General features: G+C 38.7%; 3 protein-coding genes across 6 annotated transcripts in view; 2 read left to right on the forward strand and 1 right to left on the reverse strand.

Annotated features, from left to right (window-relative positions):
- The window catches only part of GNAS (GNAS complex locus), a 151,710-nt gene extending 146,015 nt beyond the window's left edge, over positions 1-5,695 (forward strand). For all 3 annotated transcript variants that reach the window (XM_035343542.1, XM_035343543.1, XM_035343544.1), the window contains exons 11-12: positions 896-963; positions 1,840-5,695. In XM_035343542.1, the coding sequence (XP_035199433.1) occupies positions 896-963; positions 1,840-1,986 (215 nt within the window). In that variant the 3' untranslated portion in view covers positions 1,987-5,695. The remainder of the gene's footprint in view (positions 1-895; positions 964-1,839) is intronic.
- A 5,771-nt stretch (positions 5,696-11,466) lies between these two features.
- Positions 11,467-20,899, forward strand: NELFCD (negative elongation factor complex member C/D). Of its 2 annotated transcripts, none has more exons than XM_035343696.1 (15): positions 11,467-11,741; positions 12,182-12,294; positions 12,434-12,543; positions 13,234-13,343; positions 13,669-13,776; positions 14,825-14,977; positions 15,676-15,806; positions 16,194-16,359; positions 16,964-17,098; positions 17,472-17,611; positions 18,241-18,355; positions 18,683-18,778; positions 19,006-19,146; positions 19,454-19,583; positions 19,997-20,899. In XM_035343696.1, the coding sequence occupies exons 1-15, from the start codon at positions 11,676-11,678 to the stop codon at positions 20,029-20,031; spliced, it is 1,749 nt and encodes a 582-aa protein (XP_035199587.1). In that variant the 5' UTR covers positions 11,467-11,675; the 3' UTR covers positions 20,032-20,899. The 2 variants fall into 2 exon arrangements, with proteins under 2 accessions (XP_035199587.1, XP_035199586.1); XM_035343695.1 differs by having other exon boundaries at positions 11,468-11,741; positions 12,179-12,294.
- A 1,653-nt stretch (positions 20,900-22,552) lies between these two features.
- CTSZ (cathepsin Z) lies at positions 22,553-27,534 on the reverse strand. The gene is made up of 6 exons (XM_035343698.1): positions 27,351-27,534; positions 26,776-26,939; positions 24,745-24,924; positions 24,016-24,166; positions 23,680-23,842; positions 22,553-23,197 (listed from the first exon to the last, which is right to left on the reverse strand). Exons 1-6 carry the CDS (start codon positions 27,485-27,487, stop codon positions 23,084-23,086), a joined length of 909 nt encoding a protein of 302 aa, XP_035199589.1. The 5' UTR covers positions 27,488-27,534; the 3' UTR covers positions 22,553-23,083.

Genomic DNA, 27,534 nt, shown 5'->3' on the forward strand with positions numbered 1-27,534 from the left:
AATGTGAGGGAATGGCACAAAGCTGCACCATGGGAGGTTCAGGACATTAGGAAAAATTTCTTTACTGTGAGGTTGGTTGACACTGGAATAGGCTTCCTCGAGAGGTGGTTGATGCCCCATGCATGACAGTGTCCAAGAGGCATTTGGATAATACCCTCAGTAATACTTCTTAACTTTAAGTTAGCCCTGAAGTGATCAGGTAATTAGATTAGATGATCTTTGCAGGTCCCTTTAGAACTATTCTATTGTATTTTAGGTATTAATAATGTGACAGTCCTCTTTCATGCATGTAATATATTAATGCCAAAATCCTGTTCCTTTGCTGGTAGACTACAATACAGCTTATACTAATACCGCTGGAGAGATGCTCTAGTAATCTTTAATGCATACCAACAGAACCAACTTCGACCCTCGTGTCCGAGGTAGTTGCCACAAGTCAACAAACTGATCCTCTTCTTAAATAGAAACCCTACAATGAAGGGAATGAAGGGCCTTCCTCACAGTACTGCGCACATATGTACATCTATACATGAATGGACCAGTAATAAACATAATATATTCATTTGTCATTACAGTTTACCTGTAACATCACTAGTACTCTTCCCCAGCTATTGCAGTGTGAGACCCAGTAGGCACAAGAGTGGACTCATCTTTGTCGTATTTGCAGTCATATTTCTTACCTGACAAATGTCTGATACTATGGACACTGTAATTCTCCTTTGTTCTACTGTAATCTTGCTGTTTTAAATATGTTATGCTTTGTTTTATCTCGTAGTCAGTTTTGAAAAATATGTTTCTATCACATATGAGCAGAAAACAGAGCAAGTTAAGATTTTTAGGTGCTGTTGACAAAAAACATCCGTTTTAATGAGATGCTTATTTTATTATTAATCAGCAATACCAGAGCCTGGTGAGGATCCCAGAGTTACAAGGGCCAAGTATTTTATTAGAGATGAGTTTCTTGTAAGTATTTCCTTTCCTTCAGTATTTCTTATGTGATTCTTCTCAAATATAAGCTTTTAGGTACTTTTTAATATTGCAAAGTGCTGCTATGTCTTGTGTAATTTATATTTAATGTCTGCACTGCATAAAACAGGTTTAAGAGCTTTACCACTGTTTGTTAGCTGCTCTTCAAATATGTTTGTTGACACCGTACGTAATTAAATAGCAAAAGCATTGGTGAGAATTAAGGAACTTGAAATTAAGACTGAGTGAAACCCTGCTGCTGTTAATGGGGCCAGGCTTTTATTCCATACATCATTTCTAAAGACAAAGACAAATGAAAATGCATCATCTGCAAAATACTAATGTTCTTTTCTTGTTATCTTTTCCATTACTAGTCAGCTAAAGCTACACTAGACAGAGGATTTTTGAAGTATTATTAAATGTAATGGTGAGCATGGCAATGAAGTTATTGACTCGTTTTAAATTGGAACAAAACAAAATTTGAACAGAGGCTTTTTATAAGTGTAAAACAGGGCTAGAAAGCTTGTAAACTGAGGCAAAATCCCACTTTCTATACAGACAAAATTCGCTAATGGTTGTGTGGCTAAATTCACCAAACGTGAATATAAGTAGTAGAACTTCCATGAGCTCCATTTCCACTGTGGAATTCCCCGGAACTCGGTGACCTTCTTACCATGTAATTCCGATCATTTTAGATTTCGTGTTTTAGCTGAGAAAGTGAGAAATTGTGGACATCTTGCCACTTAGTTACACCCTTTGAAAGCTCAGCTTACACCTTTCTATCCTAACCTTCATTCATCTGAGGTCTGAGAACATGTTTTTAGTTTTCCCCAGCCTTATTGTAACTCAGTATCTCTCTATTACTTTTAACAGAGAATCAGCACAGCAAGTGGAGATGGAAGGCACTATTGCTATCCTCACTTCACGTGTGCAGTGGATACAGAGAACATCCGGAGGGTTTTCAATGACTGTCGGGACATTATTCAGCGCATGCACCTTCGCCAATACGAGTTGTTGTGATGGAGAGCACTTTTTTCTGTGTTTTGGACTCCTTATTCCTTATTAAAAAAGAAAAAAACACCCTTGCCCACAAAGGGTGGAAGAGAACTGTTTGAATCTCCCATTGATTTGCACCCCTCAACTTTTTCTCCTTGCTGGACAATAGCAGCACTTCTAAGCTTGCTTCTGTACCCCTCGGACAGTTTGAGATGGCCCCTAACACTTAAAAGGCCATTTCCATGAGGACTCCCTAACACTGTTATTAACGAAAAAAGAAAGAAAAAAAAAAGAAATAAAAACTAATTAATTAAAAGTCCTGAATGTGGAACACCTGAAAGAATTGGGGATTAAAATTTAAAGCATAAAACAAAAATTGGGGAGAGAAAACTAGGTAATTTAGCACTGTTGTGGGCATAATCATATAACCCGTGATCTCCACTTTGTATCATTCACTGCATCAGACAAAGAAGGTGCCAAGTCACAGACCAAGTTTGAAGACACACTTGAGTTTGGTTCTCTGACTGTAATGTGGCTTTGAACGGAAATACTGACAATTCTACAACAGACCTAGACAGTGCAAAAACCAACTGCTACCTTTCAGAAGGGTATTTTTAAATCCAGTCTTGGTGGTCTTAAGACAACCATGGACATTTATGAATTGAACTGCATATGGCCTGTGATTGCAGAAAGAGTTAACCACACACTGTTTTCAGTTTGTCCACTGATGATCCCGTCTGCTATAAAAATCATTATCTGGACTGTAGTCCTCACAGTCTTTCCCTTCTTTTTCTTCTTCCCTCCCCTCATTTTTTATTTTACTGCTGGATTATTATTCTTGTACAGACTGTAAAATGTATTATTTTGTACAACTTTATTGAAAAAAAAATAACTTGTAGAAGATCTTTGTGCCTTGATTATGGCTGTACCTGTACAATGAGCTAAGATGTAAGTATGTTTGATTGCGCTGTACAGCTTTGTCAACCCTATCTGCAGCATTAGCTCAAGGTAGGGAAAATTTATCTGTAGTTTAGTTTTTCTGGTTTATAAAAGAAGGAAAAATACTGTTTAGTAAAAAAAAGAAAAAAAAGGAAAAAAAAGAAAAAAGGAAAAAAAAAAGAAAAAAGTACAAATTGTGCAAACTTAACCACTTTAAAAGTGAGGTCTTCAACAAGTGACCAGATGTTGCAGCATCATGCTTTTTAATTTTAGCTTTAATTCATTTAAATCTCTATCCAAATGCAAAACATGGCTTGTTTCTACATAAACCAAATTTTGCTACAAATTATAAATGTTAGTCTTTGGTCATTCATAGTCCTTTTTGCTGAAGACAAAAACAGAACAATAACAAACACATAGGGCATCATGCAGGTCTGGTGACCATCTCTAGACTGGGCCAAATACCCCACCAACCTCCACTTACACTGCGTGGGCATGATACTACCAGAATGACAAGGTGTGCACTGCCCTTGGATTTGGCCACTGAATTCCAGTTTCAAATGACATTTTTATTTCTCTTTTAATAAAGAGATACTTTAGAACCTTTTTGTTTTATATTAACTATATAAGTAGCTTAAAGTGAAGATGTGTGGATTTTTCTTAAACTTGAATAATTTATGCAAATTATATGCTTAGAACAACATGTGGTACAGTAAAAAGAAAAAGAGCAAAAATCACTGTAGCAATAAGAGAGCATGTAATTTTAGTAACTACTACACTGCTTTATATTTTATACCTAGGTGTTTTATGTCTCTGTGAGTGTGTTACTTTTTCATGTGTCTAAACCTACGTGTACAATTTGTACAGAGTCAGAAATTACAACTGTAATAACACATCTAGAACAGTGTTAGCCTATATTACTCAAGCATCCCTTTTTCCCCTTCATTTACACCCCTAAACTGATCTGGATCTTAATGCAGTGACTTTAAAAGGAAAACAAACAAAAATACTTGCCTCTTTGCCTTTCACACTAGCTTCCCTCCATCCAAGATCCTGTGCTAAGTTTCTTTTTTGGGAAAAGGTCCAGTTTAAATTAAAATTAGGGTGTGGTCAGTGGTGTCTGTGCAGCTAGATTTGCTTCAGGTATCAGATGCCTTTAATACTAAGAACTGAAACTGTTCAGGATTGTGAGTTTTCATTGCTTTTGTGGCTTAACTTTTAAATGAAAATAAATCACCTTGTCCATTATCAGATATGTAAAGAGCAGTTGGGGACTTGATGGATTTAATGTCCCAGTCTCTCTCAATTCAACATTAGTGATCTTTCAGAAGACACTAAATTTTCTAAAAAAATTAGCTGCAGTTGATAGTCATTTTTGAAAAAGGATCTTTTCTGTTCACACATTTAGGAAGTTGCCACCTAAACTTCATAGAACTGTGGGAGAGAATGACCGAAAATAGCCCTCTTTGATTTAAGAATGTATCCAGTGCCTGTAGGCTAAGGGCTGGTGTTTCCTACAGATAAAAATGGGGGACACTTAGTGGAAAGGAAATGCATTGTGAGCCTTAATTTCAGTTACAGGAGCCAAAATCTCTAATTGAGTGCCAACCCTTATTTTCTTAAGCCTAGGAGGAGATGGTGTAAATTTATACCAAATTTATAAACGGGGAAAACCTGTAGTGGTGTAAGGAATGTAATCTCTCATTGAGAGAAGCAAAGCATCTCCATTAAAAAATAAAAATAAAAAAATCAGCTTCTTCCTCTAATAACGAGAAGGGTACATAACGACAATGAGCTATATAAGAAAGTAACAGTTTAAGAAACCTTCCTATAAAGCTTTATATGAACAGAAATGCTTAGGGGACTTGTTTTCCTTTCTTAAGTGAGGATAAAGGCAATTGTTTTGAATATGGTTGAGTTGCACAGGTATGGAGTGTGTGTGTGTCTTAATGTCTCAGTATTGCCTTTGTTAGTCTCTTTATTAGTCCATGCAGTTTGGTGGCCTGGTAAATGCAAGTCTTATTTTTAACAGCTTTTTTTTTTTTTTTTTTTTTTTTTTTATAATACAAAAAACATAAAGCTTTAATGCTTGCTATTTAATAAGTTACGGTGTTTTCTTATGTCTTTCTAATTTAGTGGCCATAATTTGCAGTTAATTGAACCATTCCAACCTAATGCTTACCCATATTTCCTAGTTTTGTTTTATTTATTTATTTGAACTTCTTGTTTTCATGATTGAGGACTTTCACTTCTGTCTCATTCATCTGTTTGGAAACTTCTGACCTTACAGCCAAAACTTTACTCGTTCTACTCAGTATTCATCGTGATGCTGAAGTGTAAGATACCTGCAAATGTAAACACTACCACTTTATTAATAAAAGCAAATACAGTGTTTTAGGGCACATTTGCATCACTATAGTTGAGGTTGTGTCAGTATTTCCATTATAAACCCATAGCGGGTCTATATCTTGGCACTAAATTGCCCTAAGCTATATCTTTGCCATACAAGGCTTCTGCTCAAGCATGATTTGGTGGGTTGGTTTTTAAACAGTTTCCAACACAAACTCTTGTTTCTGTTTTAAGTTATACAACTGTTTTGTTGGATGGGGGTTGGTTTAAAAAAAAAAAAAAAAATACTGGTTCAAGATTGTTTTTGGCACTTCTGTAACTCAGAAATGGTTTTGATTTAAAAACATAACCTTTGGCAAGCCAGTAACCTACAATATGGTCTGATCACTTTGGGTATTTTGTAAAAATAATAATAAATCGTAGAGATGTTGTGGTTTCAAAATCAGCTACTGTGCATTTGCAGTAACTTATTTCAACCCAAGAACTTTTAGCAATTTGTACATCAGTACACATTCAGCAACCAGTGTGATGCAGCAGATTAGTGATATCTCCTGAAGGTTTTTTTTTAATAAGAGAGATAAATTGACTATAGACTAAAAAAAAAAAAAGGTTCAGCTGCTTCCAAAAGCATTAAAAACTGCTCTCTTAGAGGCTGAAATGGGAGATCTGAAGTTGTTAGGAGTAGACTTTGATGCAAAAGCATGAAGGCATGCTGGATCACTTGTCAGAGATAGGAGCCCTGAGGGCTTATCTTCATTTATCTGAAAACTATTCTGAATCACAGCACTGAGGACAGGATTTAACCTAGAGTATGTCATTAGTTCTGGAGGAACTGAAGCTATGTCTGTTCCAGTATGTTGCACATAACTGATACCTGCAACATAATTTACCAGTAAATCTATGCATAGAAATATTGATGTTCATCACTTTAAAATCTGAGCGCCTTGTAATTAGTTGTGGTACAATATTGCTGTAAAAGATGTAGGATATTTTGTGTTATATCCTATTTTCAAATGTGAAAAACGATGTACCAGGAAAAACAAAAGGCCTAAATATGATTACACAGGAAACGGACCACAGCTACGGAGACAGAACCCATGTCATCTGAGCACCAGGCCAGTGCCTTAGCGATAATCCTGCTCGTGATTGGTGCTATGCAAATGTCTAGGACGGGTGACATTGCGACAAGATACAAAATGATGTAATGTATTCTGGAAGAGACTAAGTTCTCTTCTCTCCCCAGCTGTATCTAATATGCTATGTGTGTCTCTAACAATGCTGGCACTTACAACACCTCTTCCATGGTGGTCGATGATAAAATTCCTACTAACTGCAGAGTAGGATCAGGGCCATAGATTGCTATCAGTGGAAATCTCGCTCAGGAACAGATCCTCATCCCTAAAAACATGTTCAGTTTGTGTAACAGTAAAAATATTTACAAGCAAACATCTGTTTGCAGTCCAAAAACAAAACTGTACCCTTCTTCCTCAGCTGGACATTTTTGAATATTCATCCATGGGGAAAAAGTCTTTCTGACAGTCTTTCAAGTGTCTTTGTAAATAAAATAAGCTACAAAGGGGATTTCTGAACCTCTGCCGATGAAAGCCATCACACTGAAAAATCTCCTCTCTGCTGACTGACAAGACAGAAATTCCAGGAGTGAACCAATTTTAATCCTCGACATAACCAGTTAGTTTAAATACAGGAACTGGATGTCTCTCAGCTACTAGGTAGATAAAGTGCTTCAGAGTATTTTACTGTATTGCAGAGATTGCTAAAATTTCAGCCATCAGTACCAGCTTTGTAACTAATTGTTTTCAGTCCTGATTCTCCTGTTATTAAAAGTTAAAGCTGTGTTTTACTTGGTCTACTTTTAATGTACTGAGCTGAGCAAAATGGGTACAGTTTAAAGCACAATTCTACTGGAAACAGCAACTTGGGGAGGAGCTGGCGAGGCCCTCGTCTCTTGCTGTATCAAACGTATAAAAATATGTTTTTTTCTAGCTTCTGGGTTCTATGAACATAGCATGGATCTGTGGAAAAAAATAGGGAGTTCTTCTCTAGGTAAAAAACAAAAACAAGTGCTTGTTGATACCTATGCAATAAGGGTAACAGATCAAGTACGTAATATAACTTTATTTAAAAAGAAAGCATTAAAATAGAATCTACTGGCTTACCTTTTTTTTTTTTTTTTTTTTTCACCTAGGAAGTCTGCCCCAAAAACCTTTGATTTAAAGACAGGAAAAAATAAAGCCTTTAATTGTAGTCCCAAATCGAGAGCGAATAATAAAGTTCTGAGGGAGAAGATGTGAAACCCAGGGGTTTTATGTAGCATAACAAGCTTTCAGAGGCTGGGGTACCAGAGAAAAATGTAAACAAATTCAGAATTAAAATGTGAATGTATCTCTTCAATTTAATTTATGCACTGTTTTATTAAATGAAAGCATAATACCTTTGTTTGAAATAAACTAACACTCCAGTCTGGATAAAGAACAGGCTTAGGACTGAAGCAGTAATCATGGGAGTTCTCTCAGTTCTCTTGTTCCGTTATGCAAACTAAGTAATGTTTTTAGGCTGTGGATTTTATATGAATTATAGATAGTGAATAATAGTGTTTCTATTTATAGTTTTCCTGTATTTGATATCAATTTGGAATTCTCATTTTTACAACAAAAATGCTAGAGTGCCAGTAGAGATCAGGCATTGAAAAGAACTGTATAAGGGCTATGAATCACAACATCAGGCTTGGGAATGAAGGCTACTGGGAAAGGGGTTCCACTCTGGTTAATTTTCTGTACATTATCAGTTTTCTGTTGGCAGTATCAGAAGAGCTTCCATAAAAAGGCAAATGGAGGGGTAGGGTGATAAAACCAAATAGCTGTCCATGTAAGACTTCAAAGTATTAATGAAAAGTGTTTTAAACTTGCGTTAACCCTAGAACCAGAGGAAGACAGCACCTCTTTCCTGGAGCATGTGTGTGATGATTCATATGTATCTCAGCATTTTTAATTTCTGATCACTTTTTACTTGAAGGCACAACATCCATACTGAAATAATGGATTTAGTGAAGGTTTTGGTGCTAACCTTGAGTTCTGTTTCCCACAGGGCAAGCTGTGCTGGGTTTCAGCAGTTCATCTGTGTAAGGGAGTCTGGATGCCCAGTGCTGCTGCAGGCAATGGCTGTTGTTAACCTATTTGTGATTTAAAACGGGAGCCTACAACTGATGGTTCAGCCCAACATCATGGCCCAAACACTGCTACCTTTCAGTTCAGTGACTCTCTACTGTCCCTGTCTCCCAACCCCATCTACTCTTCGTTACATATATGGTTGATAAGCAAGAATAGAGCAGCTGTAAAGAGAAAAAAAAAAAAAAAAAAAGTTATGAGACAACCGCATTGTAAGTTCAAAGGAACTAGGGAAAGCTAGGTAAACAAGGCTCTTAAATCCGTCACCTTGGACATTTAAAAATATTTGGGAAATTCTTCATTTCCCAGGTACAAGTGAGCAAGCTTGGGATCTTTTCAAGGTCGGCAAATGTACTTATGTAAAAGGCCAGGATGTCTCCATCTAAGGAACCACAAAAAATTCACTTACAGAACAGGGAGAAGTGAAGTGTAAGTTTATTGTTTCCAATGATCAGTACGCAATTAAACTGTAGAACTTGCTTTGAAAAAAAATGTTTCCACTATAAGTTTATGTTGAAAAGTACTCAAAGCACTGCAAGGCTCTGCTCTTAATCAATACACAGTATATAAATAAGCCTTGTTTTGTCTCTGAATACCTCTGAATACTTCTCAGTTACATAGAAATGTGTCAAGCATTCAATGTCTGGAGTAACTTCAATGTCTGGAATAATGTTGCTACCAGGAATTGTCAATGTCAAGGTACTGGGGAAAAAAAAAAAAAAAAAAAAAAAAAAAAAAAAAAAAAAAAGTTCTGCTTGAAAAGAACTCTTTAGCCAAAACTCATTAGCCTAATTTGATGCTGCTGTACTTTCCTACTGAATTTGAAAGTTATTACCTGATCTCTAGTTGAATGTATTGTCTGATTTGCAAAAGGCTAACAATTACAAAATACAAAAAAGTGGATAAAAAGCAAACATTTTTGTTGGAGGTCAGCTTTTCCATTTGGAATGTCTTTTTGTTCCAGGAAGGAACCAAATGATCACCTGTGTCATATTTAGCACTCCTTTAGGTAGGAAATATTGAAACAAAGCAAGTAAGCAATTTGCTCAAAAATCAAGCAAAAATCAAGCAACAGAATTCGATAGCTGGGAAATAAATAGTTTTCTACAGTCTCTAGATGTGGCTCTTCTTCACCCACATCTACTGCCCAGGTTGCCTTTAGAGCTTCTTCAAGGCATGCTGCAGAGTGTCCTAGGCTGGCCTTCACAGAACATTGATTTGGCTCAGATATGCTGACTGCCTCATCCAAATCTCATTAACTGAGAACTGTGACTCGAGAATATTTTACATACAAACTATGGTCAAATACGCATTCAGTGAGAAATTTGTTGCCTGCATTTGTTGGATAATAAAATTTTTCAGGGACACTCAGGTAAGTCTAAGTGCTTTTATTATTTGCAGTGGTGAACAATTCACTGAAACTGAAAAACTGTATGGGAGGACACAGTTAAACCAAGAGGGCAACCAACATTATTTCCATTCAAAGTTGGAAAAGTTCAGTTTGCAAAATCAGTTTCTGGTACATTTGTTTTTCCAGCAGTTTAACTGATGCCTTGAAATTTGTTTCTGTTCTGATTTTGCTTTTTGTATATTAGCCTGCAGTGGGGAATGCCTGAATATTGCACTTCTGCAAAGGGCCACTCTGCTAATGTCTGGCTCTAGTACAAGTCCCTAGTTTTCTCCTTTAGGAAAGCTGAAATGAAATGCTTTGAGTATTGTTCATTCTTTATATTAAAATGATAATAATATTAATAAGTTTGTTACTGCAATCAAAACAAAGAGATGCGAGTATATAAAGACAATAGAACTTCTGGTTTTGAAAGTCAGACACTGAAATTACTTGTATGGTTAATACCTAATGCCACTCTGTCTCTCAATGGCAGTTGGTGCTGGGACTGTTCAATTTTTCTGTTCATCTGGACAGTAAGTTTTGTAGCATAAATATCACCGGAGTCCTTACAAGTTTGATTGTTGTCACCAGACAAGACTTCTACCTGCCCTGTTTCAGTAACACCTGTCTCCTTGCCTGAGGTCAGGCTTTATGATCAGCATCCATTTAGGACTTGGCCCATTTTCGTTTGTCTGTAGCTCCCAGGCCCTCCCCGCCTCAGGCCAGCACCCAGGCCTGCTCTGATGCCCTCCTGCAGGCCTCTCTGGGCTGACCCCAGGAAGGGCAGCACCAAGGCCCAACCTCAGTACAGCCGCTGCTCTGAGCGTCCAGCTTTGTGGCTGGTGGAGCCAGCTGTGTTTTCTTTACGTGACGGCCTACTCCTGGTGGGGACACGAGGCCGCAAGAGCATCAGGAAAGGAGACCCACATGGTGCAGGCCTCTCTGCTGCCTGGAAATGAACCTGGTAACAACCGGACTGCCCATATCGTCACCTGTAGGGGCTACTGTTGGTCTGTTGTAGTTTTAGATCAAACACTCCAGGGTTTTGTCTCAGGCTAGATGTAATGAATTTTGGTTTGCAATGAGAAAAGACAGGTTAATTTAATATTATTCTCCAGCAAGTTTAGGGGACACTGTTACATTGATTCTGGTCCTAAAACCTTACAATCTTGCCATTTCCCTTATACCAAAGGTATCTTCTTTGTTCTTTAGAGGGACTGCTTTTTCCTTCTACTTGTTAACTTTTAAATCGTACAATAGTATTTAATAATTGCCATAAATTTGTTGTTGTTTTTCTAACATTTTTACAGTATGATGATCCAATTTTTTCTCTTCTCTTGCAGTCTCCATCTGCGTTGCTATGGCTTTGGGAGGCCTGGTGCTTTAGGGAAGTTTGTTTATTTATTTATTTATTTATTTATTTATTTATTTATTTAAACACGGGAGCACCTTTTATATTGTCACATTTCATTGCTCTTTGCTGCGTGGTTTCAGCCTCTGATTACCAGGCAGTGGCTGCACGGCAGCGAACGCCCGCTCCAGGGGGAGCGGCGCTGAGGCGTGAGGTGACGGCCCCGCTCCCCCAGCGCAGCCGGCTCCTGTACCCAGCTCCTCGCACCGGTTCTGGGGCAAGAAGCTCCCCACGAAGCGCCAGGAGGGTGACGGCTTTCAGGCACAAACCACTCCCACAGCTCTAGAGGCCGCGGCGACGGCGCCTCCCCTCAGCTGAGGCCGGCCCGGGGCGGGACAGGCTCCGCCCGGCCGCCGCCCGCCATTCCGCGCCGCTCCGCCCCGGGGGCCGGTCACGGCCTGGTTCCGGCTATCGCCGCGGGTTTTTCGGCCCAGGAGCTATGGAGGACGCCGATTACTTCGAAGGGAGTGCGGCGGAGTGGGGGAACGAAGCAGACGGGGGAGCGGTGAGAGCCGGCGGGCACCAGGCTTGAAGGGGTCGGGGGTTGGGGGTCGCCGTCCCGCCGGGCTGCTCTGGGGACCGGCGGGCTCCTGTCCCCCTTCTGGGGTCTGGGGTGCTTCGGGGGGCTCCGGGGGCTTCTCCTCTCGTCCTGCCCGGCCGGCGGGGGGAGGCCTGGCAGGGACTCGGCGGGGACGGGCCGAGGCCAGAGGTGCCTAGCGTGGGTGTCCGCCCGGCGCTGTGGGTGGGACCTGGGTCTTGGGGGGTTAAAAATAAAAAAACAACAAGAACAAACAAACAAGCAAACAAAAAAAGGTGGTGATGGGTTTGCGCCTGCTCTGTTAAATCGGTTTGTTTGTTTGTTTGTTTTCCGGGAGCGTGTCGTGTGCTGTGGGTTAAGTGGGAAAGACCTGAGGTGACTGACCCGGCTGTGTTTGCAAACAGCAGGATGATGAGGATGGGGAGGGAGAGGATGATGCCGAAGTCCAGCAAGAATGTCTGAAGAAATTCTCAACTCCTGACTACATAATGGAGCCGTCTATATTTAACACGCTAAAAAGGTGAGTGCAGCTTGCTGTGCAGTGCTACTGTTTTGTGTGGAAGTATGCAAAAATAAACGATGCTGTTATTTTCCCTTTATTTTTAGAGTTCCTTTTTTAATATAGTTTTCAAGTTGTTCTTTTCTAATTCTTTCATCAGATATTTCCAAGCAGGAGGTTCTCCAGAGAATGTCATCCAGCTTCTTTCTGAAAACTATACAGCAGTGGCACAGACTGTAAATTTGCTGGCAGAATGGCTCATTCAAACAGGTAAGATAGGTAATACTGTATAATTTGGGTCTGTAGTCTGTCTTTCATCATAAATATGTGAATTAGTGGCAAATTTGATCATACTCAAAAGTGGATTGTATTAGAGTTGTTATCCTGTATGTGACTAAATTCTTTAAAATGTGAAAGATGTCTTCAGAACGCATATTGCCATTTCTTTCTGTTCTTGTGTAACATCATAATATGTTGATTCTGTTCAGAGAATAAGTAATCTGTTGGTTTTTGTCAAAACTCCTAATACCCAACATATTTAAAGCAGATGGACTCTAGTCTGCGGTGACGTGGGTTTGTGCACCAATCCTGGTAATCTCTTTTGTGTTTAGGATATTTTGGTATTGCACCTGGTGACAGTCTTGTGAGATGACTGGCATTGCTGTTAGCATGAGTGATGAAGAGAGTGAGAGAAAAGGGCTAGTGTAACCTGCCTATCATCCTGAGCATAGTTTGCATTTAGGAAAAATTATTGAGAATCTCAAAATCTGTACACGTCTGTATCTGTGTGGCTTGAAAATAGAACTGATGACTCTTCTCGCATCTTCTGCCTGTGGATAAATTTCTGGTAATTTGCAGAGTAGCTTCTGTTCTCATGATAGAACATTGCTGAAATTTGAAAATGTTGCTGCCATGTTTGATTGGATTGCATCTGCCAAGTTTTTTGTTCCTTCTGTACAGGTGTTGAGCCACTGCAAGTTCAGGAGACTGTGGAAAACCATTTAAAGAGCTTACTTATCAAGCATTTTGATCCTCGGAAAGCAGATTCCATCTTTACAGAGGAAGGAGAGGTATGCATGGAATTCATGTTGCTATCTTTACATGACACGAGTGGATCCTGTATAGATGTCTTTGTGTGATGGCATAGTAGATGGTGGGGGATGGAAAACTGTCTTCTAAGCTGTTTAGTTAAGAAACAACGGTTTTCAGAAAACCAGCTCTATTTCACTAGAGTTCTCAGGGGCTTAGAGATCTTAGAAAAATGGAATGCATCCTTTGTTGTAATAAAGTCCTGCATAGCAACTGATGGGACTCCTGAGAGGTAAAAAGCTTACTTTTAATGATATTGACAAGTAGATGTTCTTATGTTTATTTCTATTCCATTAATCTTTTCAGACTCCAGCATGGCTTGAGCAAATGATAGCACACACAACATGGAGAGATCTCTTTTACAAGTTGGCAGAAGCCCATCCAGACTGTTTAATGCTTAATTTTACTGTGAAGGTAATATGCTCAAGTGTAATAAATGAGACGTTCCATACCAGGCTAATTGTTCTAGCATCAAATGTTGGCTATAATATTGCCTGTGTCTCATATGTGTTTCTGTTGATACTACTTATTCAAATGTCAGAACAGTACAAGTACATATTGGTGAGAGGAATTGTCCTACAAATTGTAAGTGTAGTTTTCCAGTTTGATCTACTGCTTTTTGAGATTTTTTTGCTCTGATCTGTGTTTGAAAATCATGCATCATGTGTTTTCTCAATTGTATTTTTATGGTTATTGGGTTATGAATTCAAAGGCTTTCAAGTAGGCCTTTGTTTTTATACAACAGTGAAACAAAACTAGATTGCTATTTCAGAGAAAAATAGCGAGAATGTCTATATCTCTAGTTTTATTTTTATTGCCATGTCCTAGTGACTTGTTCTATTTTTGAAGATCACTTGCAGTACAGGAAGTCTTAACCATTGGATACCTTTTATATAATTTATTTGCAGAGTTATTGGAATTCCCTTACTTTTGTGCTATAAGAACAGATTTATCTTGTGAGTACTGGGAAATAGTTGTTTAAAGGTTCTTATACATTTTTTTGTTTCCCAGTGACAGTTATTCTCCTGGGCTTTTTGCACATGCATGTATGTGTGTGCGTAAGACCCTATTACTATATATAGTATTTATTACATATGTACATCCATATATATGTATAAGTACCAAAGAGAACTAATTTTTAATCTTGCTTTGTAGCTCTTGTTGGCATGCATGTTTAATCTCATGTTAGGAGATAACATTCTTATATTGGAGGTATAATTCATGTGAATAATTGTTGTTTCCTATGTGAACAACAAGCTTCTAACAATTTGGGGTGTAGTGGAACACTTCACTTCAGATCTTCATTTGTTTCCTTTTCTGTATTCTAAATGATGAACGTGAATTCCAGCAAGTGTATGCAGAGGAAAATCTCGTATGTTCTTCTAGGTTGTTAAGATATCTGAAATATCAACTTAAATAATTATTGATTTATTTATTAATTTCTTTATTATTTTTGTTGTAGCTTATATCTGATGCTGGATATCAAGGGGAAATAACCAGTGTTTCGACAGCATGTCAGCAACTGGAAGTATTTTCCAGAGTCCTGCGCACATCTCTGGCAACAATTTTAGATGGAGGGGAAGAAAACCTTGAGAAAAACCTCCCTGAGTTTGCCGTAAGTTCTCTGTTCCTTTTTATGTGGGGAAAAATAATTTTTCCTTTCCAGTTAGAATATACAAATCATTGTGGGATTGTAGAAAATCTTGACATCTTCTGAAGTCTTAGAGAATTTTATGAAAAGAAGCTATATATGAGTTAAAAAATATAAATTTGGTGATTCTGTCACCAATCATGTTTTGAGCTATGTATGTAACGTTTCCTATATTTCTTAAATGGATCATATAAAGGAAAAAGCAAAATTGTCTTCTTTCACACTTAATGCAAGATCTAAATATCAGTCTAATCAGTCCTCTGGCAAATTCTAGTAATTGTTTTATCACCCATGTCAGTGTGAAAGTTGCCATCTGAATCGATGTAGCATGTGCTCTTTATTGTGAAATAGCATAATGGCTTTTGGATGGCTTTGGACTTGGCTTACTTTTTAACTATTAGGGTAAATGTCCCTCTCTATCATCTAAAAAAACATAGGTTCTCAATGTGGTCATTTCTTCTTGCATGGTATCAATGCACAGTGACAGACTATGCTTCTCTGTACTTTTGTCTTGGCTGTTGATTTCTTCTCCCTCTGCCTACTTTTCCTTTTGTATTAGAAGATTTAAATGAAATCTTTGCTATTAAGGCAGTGTAAACCATGATAGTAATAAAAATATATTTCTTGTTTTCTGGTAATATTTTTCATATGTGCATTCACAGAAGATGGTTTGCCATGGAGAGCACACGTATCTTTTTGCTCAGTCTATGATGTCCATATTAGCTCAAGAAGAGCAAGGAGGGTCAGCTGTCAGACGGATTGCTCAGGAGGTTCAGCGATATGCTCATGAAAAGTAAGTGCTTTTTGTTCCTGATTACCTTATACTGCAAAAGGAGAATTCTTAGTTTTTTATTCATTCTGTGGTAGTGTGAAATCACTTGCAACAGAGCAGTTCTTATAGCAGGCTTTAATATATAGAACAACAGAAAAGTTCCTTGTCCTGTACTGGGAGAACTGAACTAGGAATAACAAAGAATTTGTTTCCATCTATTACAAAAATATTTATTTTTATTATTTGATGCACATTTTAGAAATAACCAGAAAAATACAGGCCTGTTTCTGTAATTACTTGTGATAAGATGTTCTGTCATCAGGTCTTGCATTACATAGGGTGAGACTAGAACTAAATTGTCCAAATTACAAAAATAAGTTTCTATGTATGTTTGTGTTATTTATCTAGAGGCCATGATGCTAGTCAAATCACTTTAGCATTGGGTACTGCAGCCTCTTATCCTCGTGCGTGTCAAGCTCTTGGTGCGATGCTGTCCAAAGGAGCTCTGAATCCAGCAGATATCACTGTCTTGTTCAAAATGTTTACAAGCATGGACCCACCTCCAGTAGAACTGGTTAGTAGCTGTCTTCTTTTTAACCTCTGTAACTTCTTGTATCATAGCACTCAAAAATCTGAGGTCTTATTGTGCTAAATGTATTGACACAAGATAGAATTTATCGCTCAGGCTCATCCATCTGTAATTTTAAATAATGTATAAATGTGAGACTATTTCTATTTGTATTTTTCATTAGCTTCTTAACTTTTTTTATCAATCCAATATCAATATATTTTACATATAATTGGTTAATTTAAAGAACTTCCCAATAGGAAGGTAGTAACGATGGCAAGGAATGAACTTCTTTAAAACAAAAAATTATATCAATTTTACATTTTGTTGTAAGCAGTTGTAAATGGCATGTTTCACTGCTTTGTTCTAAAATGGGTTCTGGTAACAAATGGTGGCATTTAGATACTTCAGTAATACAGTTTCTAACTTGCTGATCTTTTGTGTGTTTTTTTGTGTGCCAGTGTCAAAAGTTCAGGTCTCTTCAGAAACCATCTAGCTTATTCCTGAGGAGGAATTTGTTAAATCTTGCTCTCTGGGAGACACATCAGATGCAAAAAATTGTATTTTTCTCATAATTCTCAGACTCTAATAAATCATTTGTTTTCTTCAGATTCGAGTACCTGCCTTTCTGGACCTCTTCATGCAGTCATTGTTTAAGCCAGGTGCTAAGATCAACCAGGACCACAAACACAAATATATTCACATACTGGCATATGCAGCTAGCGTAGTAGAGATGTGGAAAAAGGTAATGTTCAGTTCTGTGCATAACGTTTTCTTTTCACCTATGGTGGTATAACTGTGTTGAAGATAATGGTTGGTTGTTAAGTTGTTCAGTTTAAAATGGTATGTACAGCTTGGTTTGTTTATTTTGTTATGAAATGTTTCAGGCTTCATATGTGAGTTTTTGGAAGAAAAAAGTATCAATGAGCTAGGAATTAGAGCAAATGTCCTTCTATTTCAGCTCATTTACTTTTTTTTTTTCTGAAACTTGCCTGTGAGTCTAACTGAGAAATACAATGTAGTCTTAGGGTTATGTCAAGCTACAATTCCTTTCCTTAAGTAAACAAAGACTCCCTTTATATTTGTGTCTCATGCATTTGAGCTTTGTATTTTGTCAGAACAAGAGAGCCAGCATAAACAAGGATGAACTCAAGTCGACTTCAAAAGCCATTGAAACCGTTCACAATCTGTGTTGTAATGAGAACAAAGGAGCATCAGAGTTGGTTGCAGAACTGAGCACTCTCTATCAGTGCATCAGGTAAGCAGAGAGATGGGTCCCAAATTTCCATTTTTGGAAGGAAAATATTGTTTAGGAGAGAAAGTACTAAAGCAAAATGCCTTTGTGGGCAGCTCTCTGAGAATGTCCTCGCTGTAGAATGGGTGAATATGTGGTCCAAAAGCAGCTTTCAAAACTGTACATTTGATTCCTTGGAATCTTTCCCACATGAGGGAATTCTGGCTTCCATTGCAAACTCTTGTGTTGTAGAACATCTTGGCTCTGCCATTGGAAAAAGGTGTCAGATTACTTTGTCTTCCTAATACAGCTTTCTTAGCAATAGATGTGTCCTTTCTTCTCCTCTCAGTAGTATGAAATAGCAGATACTGAATAAACTGGATCAAACTTGGGGTGTTTGTGAATTATGTTGCCTACTTTTAGCATTTTGTACTGAGCAGGTAGTGTCTTTTGTAGAAAGAATTATTCTCCAGATTTTTTTTTTGTATATTTTTGGTGAAGACCGCTCTTGATGCATGCTGGCAACTCTTCAAGCAAAACTTCTCAAGCTTCTGTTTTAAATTAAACTATGAAAATCTAGCAATCATTAGAATATGCTGAAAGATTGTGATTGTTTGGATGCTCCTGTTCTAAAGTGACCTCTTTTTCTGTAGGTTTCCAGTGGTGGCAATGGGTGTATTAAAGTGGGTGGACTGGACGGTGTCAGAACCACGATACTTCCAGCTGCAGACTGATCATACCCCAGTTCATCTGGCATTATTGGATGAGGTAAAAGTGTACAGATAAACCTGGCTGGGGAGCAAAAGCATTTTTTTATCCTTGTAACTGGAATTACATCCAGTTCATGGAATGCCTGTCGTTTACAGTAGATACACAAAGATGAATCTGTTTCTATTTAGAGTTAATTGTTTGGTTTTGTCAGCTTAGCATTATTTATATTAAGGAAATTTGGGCATTACAGAAAGAAAGAGTGGTATACTTTTCTAAAGAATGTACATCTGGCAATAAACATCAGTGTAAACTTGTCTAATAAGAGCAGTACATTGGTTTTTAAATTGAAGTTCTGTTGATCTTACTTTCTTATCTTGTTTGCAGATCAGTACGTGCCATCAGCTGCTTCATCCCCAAGTTCTACAACTTCTTGTCAAACTCTTTGAAACAGAACATTCACAGCTTGATGTAATGGAGCAGGTGATTCTCAAAGGATTCAGTATTTGCATTCCTTCGTATTATGCTTTCTTAGGGTAACTGCCGTGGTCACAGCAGTTCTAAGACTTAGGAACATGATTGTGATTAATAAGTATCATAGCAGATATTGAATCTGTAAGAACAAACAATGAAAACTGTACTCTTTTGAGAGTATATTTCTAATGTATTGGTTTTCCTCCTGCACCCTGTTCCCTTCCCCTCATTATCAGCTGGAACTGAAGAAGACACTCTTGGATAGAATGGTGCACTTACTCAGTCGAGGATATGTCCTGCCTGTTGTCAGCTATATCCGCAAATGCCTGGAGAAGCTAGACACAGATATCTCTCTCATCAGATACTTCGTTACAGAGGTCAGCAGCAAAAAAAAATCGCTTACTAACATGTAGGAATAAACTTTAATATCAGTTCTGTATGTTTGGATGGATAGTGAGTCAGCTTGCCTCAAATTCAAAAATACTTGAAGGTAAGAGATGGGTTTCCAAGCAATGTATGTAATATCAATATTCACAAGGACAAGGACATAACCTAGTCGTACTATATCTTGACTTCTGATAGTATTAAGGTAGTTGTAGAGTACCACAAGAGTATTGTGAATTAAGTAGTATTTCTACCACACATCTAACTGGAAGAATAATCCAATTTTGTCTACCATTTCAGGTACTGGACGTGATTGCTCCTCCATATACCTCAGACTTCGTACAGCTATTTCTTCCAATATTGGAGAATGAAAGCATTGCAGGTACTATTAAAACAGAAGGTGAACATGATCCTGTCACTGAGTTTATAGGTAAGTCATGCTTATCCATTGCACATCTGCTTCCTTGTATATTTGATACAGTTTGTAAATAATGTTTAGCAGCAGGATTGCTAAAAATAAGAATACTTGCCAGATATTTTGACAGATTATTTCCCTTTTGTGAGCATGTGTTTCTCAATTTTTCTTTAATTGAGAATCTCTGGGTAGTAGTTAAGGAACTTGAAGACAAATACTGCTTTTGGAGAGCTGACACTGTAGTAAAGAAAAAAGGAAGGAAGTAATCTTTCATAGTACACTCATTTCCTGGGGGGGGGGGGGGTAGGGGGGAGAAGACCTGCTCAGACCCTAAAACCCTAGTTAATTATGTAATACAGAAATCCACAAGCAGACAGATAAATCACAGTAATGTACTGAACGCTTTCTTTTTTTTTCTTTCTTTTAAGCTCACTGCAAATCTAACTTTATTATGGTGAACTAAGCAGTGGAAAAAAAATCAAGAATGCAGAGCACATGATAACTACTTTGACATACCCTCCACCAGTAAGGTTCTATAACTGGGCAACACAGCAACAACAAAAAAAAACATGAGAAAGGGCTGAAGGGCATTTGATTGACTTGCATGCTGACCCTGAGGATCAGGGGACTGTTAATGTAATTTGGAAAACAAAATAATACTGCAGGATTTTCTGTTATTAAACACATTGATATAAATCTGAATATTCTGAAGTGGGTAGCAGGAGACACACAAACCTGTTGCAAAGAATGCTCTTTTCAGTTACTTGCAGAACTTGTCACTGATTCTTCGTGTGTAATATATAAAACCTGAAGAATGGGGAAGGTAGTTCCTAATTAACACATCTTGCAGCTAGTTCTCTGAGGATTAAAAATCTTGAATTCTATAGGCTTTGATCTTGTGAGTTGGGAAGAAAAAAAAAGGAAAAAGCATGATTACCTCTGTGCTGCAGAGTCCATGATGCCTCTTTCTCACCTTTGTATTATAGTAAAATTCTAAATATCCTACATATGTACTGCTATGAGAAAACATGTTTTACATAATAGACATCGACGAGGTGTAACACTCAAGGTTAGGATCCAATGTGAGTGTGGTATCTCTCAGAATCTATTTTTTTGTTAAATAGATGCATCAGATGTTACTGGTAAGTTTCATTACCACATCAGAATTTTCTTGCTGTCTAGAAACGTGTGTGCAAAAACTTCATTACTTTGATGTGGCTTGCTTTTTTTTTTCTAAATGCTTCTCTGTACTCTGTCTGGGTTGTTACTAAACAGTTGGGGATACCCCCAAGATTACAACGTACCTTTAAATAAAGGTCTTTTCTTTTCCAGAGACGTCTTTCAGAGACCACTATTTGTTTCTGTTCATCAGCCTGGATTTCTCTTTGTACATAGAAATACTATTTAAAAGGGGTATAGCCAAGACTATTTGTGCTTTTCAAAGCACATCTTCTTCCTGAGGAACCTATTTTCTAAAAGACAAAGGTGACATTTTAAGTCAATTTGCTGTAAGTTAAAATTTTAAGTTGTTTTTTGCTCTTTTCTGCTGTCACTGTTTTATGAAGGGGAACTCTAGCCTACCATGACAATTTGAGACACAAATCTATTGTATAGATTCTCAATTCCTTTCTAAAAGGAGTGTATCTTGCCTTTCCTCAGCCAGTCTTTGACAGGACTTGTTTCTTTTTCCAAAAGGACCTTCAAAGCTCCCCTTCTTTGCACATTTTTTAAGTGTCTTGCTACTTGCTACAAGTTTTTGCATGAGACCTACTCTTCATAATATTTTCAGTAGAATTAGCACACAAGTTGGGTTTATTGTAGACCCTGGCTTCCTTTCTTAGGAATTAATAAATGCAAAATCAACTTACCCTACAGCTCTTCCTTTTTTGTGTGTAGCCCTGCCTCATACACCATCTTAGTGATAATCAGGAGTAGTTTGTTCCTGTCTCTATCAAAGTTGATAGCTGTTCAGACAAAGCAGACTTCTGCTTTTCTCATTGTTCAAGTTTCCTATCACTTCCTTTACACATTTGAGTTCCTCTACACTCATGGCTTTAAATCATGATATTAAACTAGTTAAAAATTCCATGCTGCTGCTGTCAATACTATTATACTAACCCAGCCTTCTGCTAAATAGGACTTAACTTTAGGCATTGCAGCTTGGCAGAATTAATCTCATTGTCGCTGTGGAGTCATTTTACTATGATAAAGGAAAGCCAAAGAAGTAGCTGGAACTAACCAATGCACAAGATTCTTGATTACCTTTTGCCTAGAGTTAAATGTCTATTCCAGTCTTCTTTAAGACTGAAGAGGTGAATGGTAGGTGATCAACAGCTAATGATTAGAGTGTGATTGTATATAGGAACCCAAAATTAGGGCCAAATCAACCAGATCTAAAACATGTTCCCTTTGATATCTGATAATCAGAATAGCACAACGACCTTGACACTATCAGCTCTATTGTTTCATTCTGCCAAGCATAACAGCCTCTGATAGAGGCTGCTCTCATAAGCAGTCTTCTCTTGCTTTCACAGATAAAACCAAGGTAAGATGGAGAAACTGCCTATTAAGAGGCAGCAGTCTTTCCTGAACCTGTCTCTATCATCTCCCCTCCCACTTTGCTATACCACCAAAAAGCTTTAACTTAGAGGCTTGAGTGAGGCATAATCCAAAAGCTGCGCTACTGTGAAGGTTAGTAAGATATTCCATACTATCTGAATGTCTCTTCTCACCCTTGGTCACTACTTAGAGGTTTCCTCATTGCTACTATCTCAGTCTCCACTGTGGATGGAATTAATATAGTTTCATTTGATTTGTTTTTAAAACATCATAGTTTGCTACATACCACATTGTTGAACAACCCTGTCACAAGAATAAGCCCCGTAAAAGCAGTACCAAGTGTGGCAGGCTACATTTTGCCTCTCTAGGAGAGAAATAGTACAGCCAGTCATATATTAAAGCAAAAAAATAGAGCAAAAGACGACTAAGTAGATAAGTACTTTTAACATCTTTTGATCAACATTCCTATTGTAATTTTGGTTGGATAAAAGCAACAGAATCACGAGACTTCCAGCAATATTTTTTCACCAGAAAGCCAAGGATACAACAGGGAGATTTAGTTTTTGAATGTAAAATGTCTGGTCTTAGCTTTTTTTATATCTGCATATTTGTATAATATTTTCCTCACTACTGTTAGTTTAGCGTAAATATAGTGCACATAGTTTTTTTAGTTACATCTGCATAATTTGTATTTTTAAAATATATATATTTATACACAAATTTACATATTGTCTTACAGAAACTATATGATTTAAATACTGTGCAAAGCAGACAACACTTTTTCAGGGGTAAATTACTTTATTTTTAAAAAAATTTAAGTAGTTATCTGAAGGCAACCTGTATTTTATTTTTAATACTGTGTGTTGTGTTATCTGGACTAATTCTGTAAACTGCCTGAAAGTTGAGCAGTGAAAGTTTTAGACTATTCTTTAAACAGAAAAATGTACAGTATAGAATCAAGGAAGTAAAACATCTCCATACGCACAGTCCTCTTCAATAGCAAGATTGTACTGTGCTCCTCTTCCACCTTTATATGCACTTGTCACAATTCTCAGCCACCCTCTTTCACCCTGTAGAGAATTAATTTGCATTAGTATAAGCAGAGACATTGTGTTTTAGAAAACAATCTAACTATGCTATTGAATCTTTTTTGTTTTCCAAATGGGAATGGTTTAAAAGTGAAGCTAGGAATTCACTCAAGAAGTATAGCACTACGTTCATAGAACAGCCTTTTTTGAAGGCTGCTTCTGTTCTACGTATATAATTTGATTTTTTCCTACAACTTATGGTGGCCCATAACAGGAGGTGCATATCCATGAAAGGGCAGCATTTAGGATTGAGTTGACATTACCTAAGAAACTTTAACCAAGTATCCGTCTTCAACTTAGTTAATTTTTTTTTAATTGAAAGTTTAATTCAAAGAAAGTTTTACTCTTTCTAGCTGCAAGCTGCTGTTGCAGCATCCTCTTAGTAAGTGCATAAAACTCCACCTTTCCTCTAAAGCAGTCTCTGAAGCAGTGCCGCAAACATATTTATTTCCATGTTTCCTTACCCAGGGTTCACCCCATGAATTACGAACAATCCAGTATTCTGTTCCATTTTCTACACCCCAGCCGGCCACAGATACGATATGATTCACGGTAGGTGAAGGGTTGTACTCTGTATAGAGTCCTCCAGTGTAAGCATCCAGCTTTTCAGTAGCCATTATACCACAGCTGTAATAAAACAGAGCAAGCATTTTTATACACAGGAATCAGGGTGGGAGCCTGGCTAAAAATCTGTTTTCTTGCATTTTGACTTCTGAGCTCAGTTTTCTACAGTCACTAAACTGAATTCCAAGCATTTCAATCCAAATATTACTAGTAGATAAAGTTTTTTTTTTTTTTACCTAATTGGTCCATTCTTATAGATTTCTGCCATCATTTTTTCCCTTCCACTGACAGAACCATAGTCAGCAACTTTCCAGAGAGTATAGTTCTTTATCACATGGCATTCTCCAAAAGTGACACAGGTTCCACACTGGTTAAACTTCTTGCATTCTACAAAGAGAAAGATTATCACCATAAGATAATGCATTTCTTCCTGTGAATTAATAACACACTGAGTTTTCTTCTTTTAACTTCATTTGAGGTAGATACTAAAAAGAATAATTATCACCAGCGAACTAATTCTCTTTCTGGAAATTACACTTAAAGTCTCTATAATCGCTAGTTACTATTCTTTACTTCATTGGCACAACTGCTTAGAGAAAGTTATTCAATTGTGCTTCTCTATAAATAGAGACACTGTTCCAGTAATACTGGAAACAAAAGTTTCATTTCTCCTTTGTTTAGGTTGACTCTTGCAAGTGTTTTACTACATTAGCGATTGTATATCACAGACTTCAAAGACTGAGTTTAAACACTTCAGCTGGTGCAAACTTGTCTGGACATGATTTCATGTTACATTGTCTAGACAGAGACCTGTAAGGAAAATCTGTCAGTCAAACAGCTGGTACTATACTGAAAGGCAGGAAATCAGTAAATTGAAAAACAAAACAGAAAATGATCATTTCTTCTGTATTAAAATCTGACAAATCTGGGCTGAAGCCCTACAGCAAAGAAAATAGGCATTGTACTTTGATTCTTAGCTTGGTAGTTGTTACAGGTCTCATCTGGAATGCCGTGGTCATGGGCATACATCCAAACACCTGTGTGGTCTCCACCTTCACAGGATCCCGCGTTAGCACAATCAATCACATTCTGTACAGAGAGGTAGGCAGAAGGCCATGCACCTTTTCTCTTTATGTTGATTCGATCTGCAAGTATAAGCAATCAATAAACATTAGTGGAATATGTGTGCTGTTACATTACTAGTATTGAAACACCCTCGCCTTCACTGAACCTGTAACTATTTGCAGACAACTGTGTTTGTGGTTGGAAAAGCCTCAGCTATAGGTCATGCTATGTCTCAATACCTAGCTTAAATAGACAGACTGAGTTTTTGTGGGTTTTCATTACAAGTTTTTTCCGTTAAAAGCTCATCAAAAAGATGCAGATGAGTAAGATCCATTTAAACCCTTTAAGTACTCTAGGGCTCTTAATTCAAGTCGATTCAAGTTGTGCCTGAAAACTAGATCTATTTCCTGGCCTTTAAATACACATCATGAAACCAGCTCTCTCTCTCTCTCTCTCTACGGAAGAGTTACATATAAACTTATGCAGACAATCATAAGCTCAGACAGCCCAGGTTTCTGGGAGGCAGTTGTCACAAGCTTAAAGCAAGGAAGAGCTTTCAGAAGTACATCCACCCTGTTCAACTAAACATCTCACCATTATTCTGCCATCTCAGACAGGCATCATCATCCTGCTGCCTTATTTTGCCTGAAACAGCTAGCTTACTTGGCTTCCTAATCAATATTTATAAACTGGTTCTCACAGGGTATTAACTGAGTTAAGTCATGCAGCTGTAGTACTTTTAATCCTATTAGTACTAGTGACATTCAACTCTACTTTGACACAGAGCTGGGGGAGTGCTCTGTACGAATTAGCAAGGCCTTATCCCAGTCTAGTCTTTCAGCAATAACAGAAGGAATGAATGCTTTAGGTACCCAGTGCACACACACAGCTACATACACAATAAAGTTTTACCAAAAGTTAGATAAAATTTAGCAGCTTCTTAGCTATGTATCTTAGTACTGCACTACATCATGGCAGCCTTCGTACACATCTATATTGTATTGCTTAAGAACAGATACTTTACAGTTGCTTCTGTCTCCTCACACATGTGCATTGTCTCCCTATTTCTGCAGTATTTCCTCCATTTCTCCTTCACAGCTGATCCTCTTACAACATCCTATGCAAACAACTTCTCCAGCACATTACTAAGCCAAAGCAGTTACATACAAGTCATAATATATTCTCTCTAGAGAAAGTGTTTCTCCAATTAACATAAACCTCTACTTCCGTTTTCCCAGGAAAAGGGCAGACGGACCCATCTGCTGAAACTAGTTGTGTCTGCGTGCTGTGGTAGACATTCATTTAATTAACAGGGCTCTTTAAGGTAATACCGCGTAGGCCCTTCCCACCAAGGGCAACTCCTTTCATTTTCTCAAAGCTAGGCACTGCTGCAGCAGCATGCAGCCCCTTGCTGCTTTAGAAGGTGCAGCAGCCTGAGGTACAGACAGAGGGAAGGGCTATAAAAATCATCTTACTGCTTTATATCTGCTTCTACCATCACCACCCCTCCAAGGTGAGGGACAGCACACCCAGTTCCTACTCCAGGCCCTAAACAACAGTTTGGCAGGAGCTATAAACATAATCCCTCTGCAAACAGCTGTTTAACCATCACAGTATTCCCCTTCCCGCCCACATAGTTTTGAGCGGGTGGGGACAGCCTTTCTCTGGTTGCTTTCTCTACAGAAACCAAAACTCTGTGCCTTCAGCTGCCAGCACGGCCTTAGTCCTTTTCCTAGGGTATTCACAGATGTCTAAGCCTGGTTTTGCTACATTAGTCACTAATGTACAAAAGTGCAACTTGGCACTTTTTTCTTCACATCAGCTATTTTGTAACCTTAAGATAAACTTCCTTTGGTTGGCAAGAAACATTGAAATCACAGAGGGCAACACCTTGGCCTGTGAGGAACTAGCACAGCACAGCCCATACCTACCTGCTAAGGCGCTGGTGCTCCCGTGCGCCCAGCAGGACCCGCAGTACTGTGGGATGTGCTGGTTCCGAGTGGTGCTGGCGTAGTTGATGCCATTAACATTCCTCCAGTCCCAGCTTTCTGGTAGCGTAGAGACGTCCAGGTACTCGTGAGGCCGGGGGTAGGTTCTGGATGGAGACAGAAAGAAGGAGCTTCCCTCACTACCAGTCTGTATGTTTTCGGGCAAATGAGGGGAAGTTAAAAAAATAAAAATTAAAAAAAAAAAAGGGGGGGGGGGGAGGCAGGGGGAGGGGTTAAAATGAAAAAAAAAAAAAGACTCCCAGCCTTTCGCAATGTGACGCCGGTCATGTGCCCGCGGACAACGTGACCGGGCTCTCTCGCCCGCGAGGTGCCCGGAGGGCTGTGAGGGGGTCAGGGCTGCCCCGAAGCTAAGCTCCCCCCGGAGCCCCCCTCCCCCGAGCCTCCCCTTGCCCCTCTCGGTCCCTGGGACTGATGCCCAGACTCCCCCTCAGCGCCGCCGAGCCCCGGTGCGTGCACCCAAGGGGCGGGCAGCCCTCGGCCCGCTCGGAGCAGCTCACCTCAGCCCCAGGGCCCTGCGCGGGGCCGGCCGGTAGCAGCTCTGACCCTCCCTGAAGTAGAGGCCGGCCCGGCAGGCGCCGAGGCAGCCTACGAGCAGCAGCAGGAGGGAGGTGAGGAGCCGGGCCGGACCCTCCATGCTGGGCGGCAGAGCCTTCCTGAGGAGCCCGGCCCCGGCCCTGATTT

This window comes from Oxyura jamaicensis, chromosome 20, assembly GCF_011077185.1.
Source record: "Oxyura jamaicensis isolate SHBP4307 breed ruddy duck chromosome 20, BPBGC_Ojam_1.0, whole genome shotgun sequence".
Taxonomy (NCBI): Eukaryota; Metazoa; Chordata; class Aves; order Anseriformes; family Anatidae; genus Oxyura; species Oxyura jamaicensis.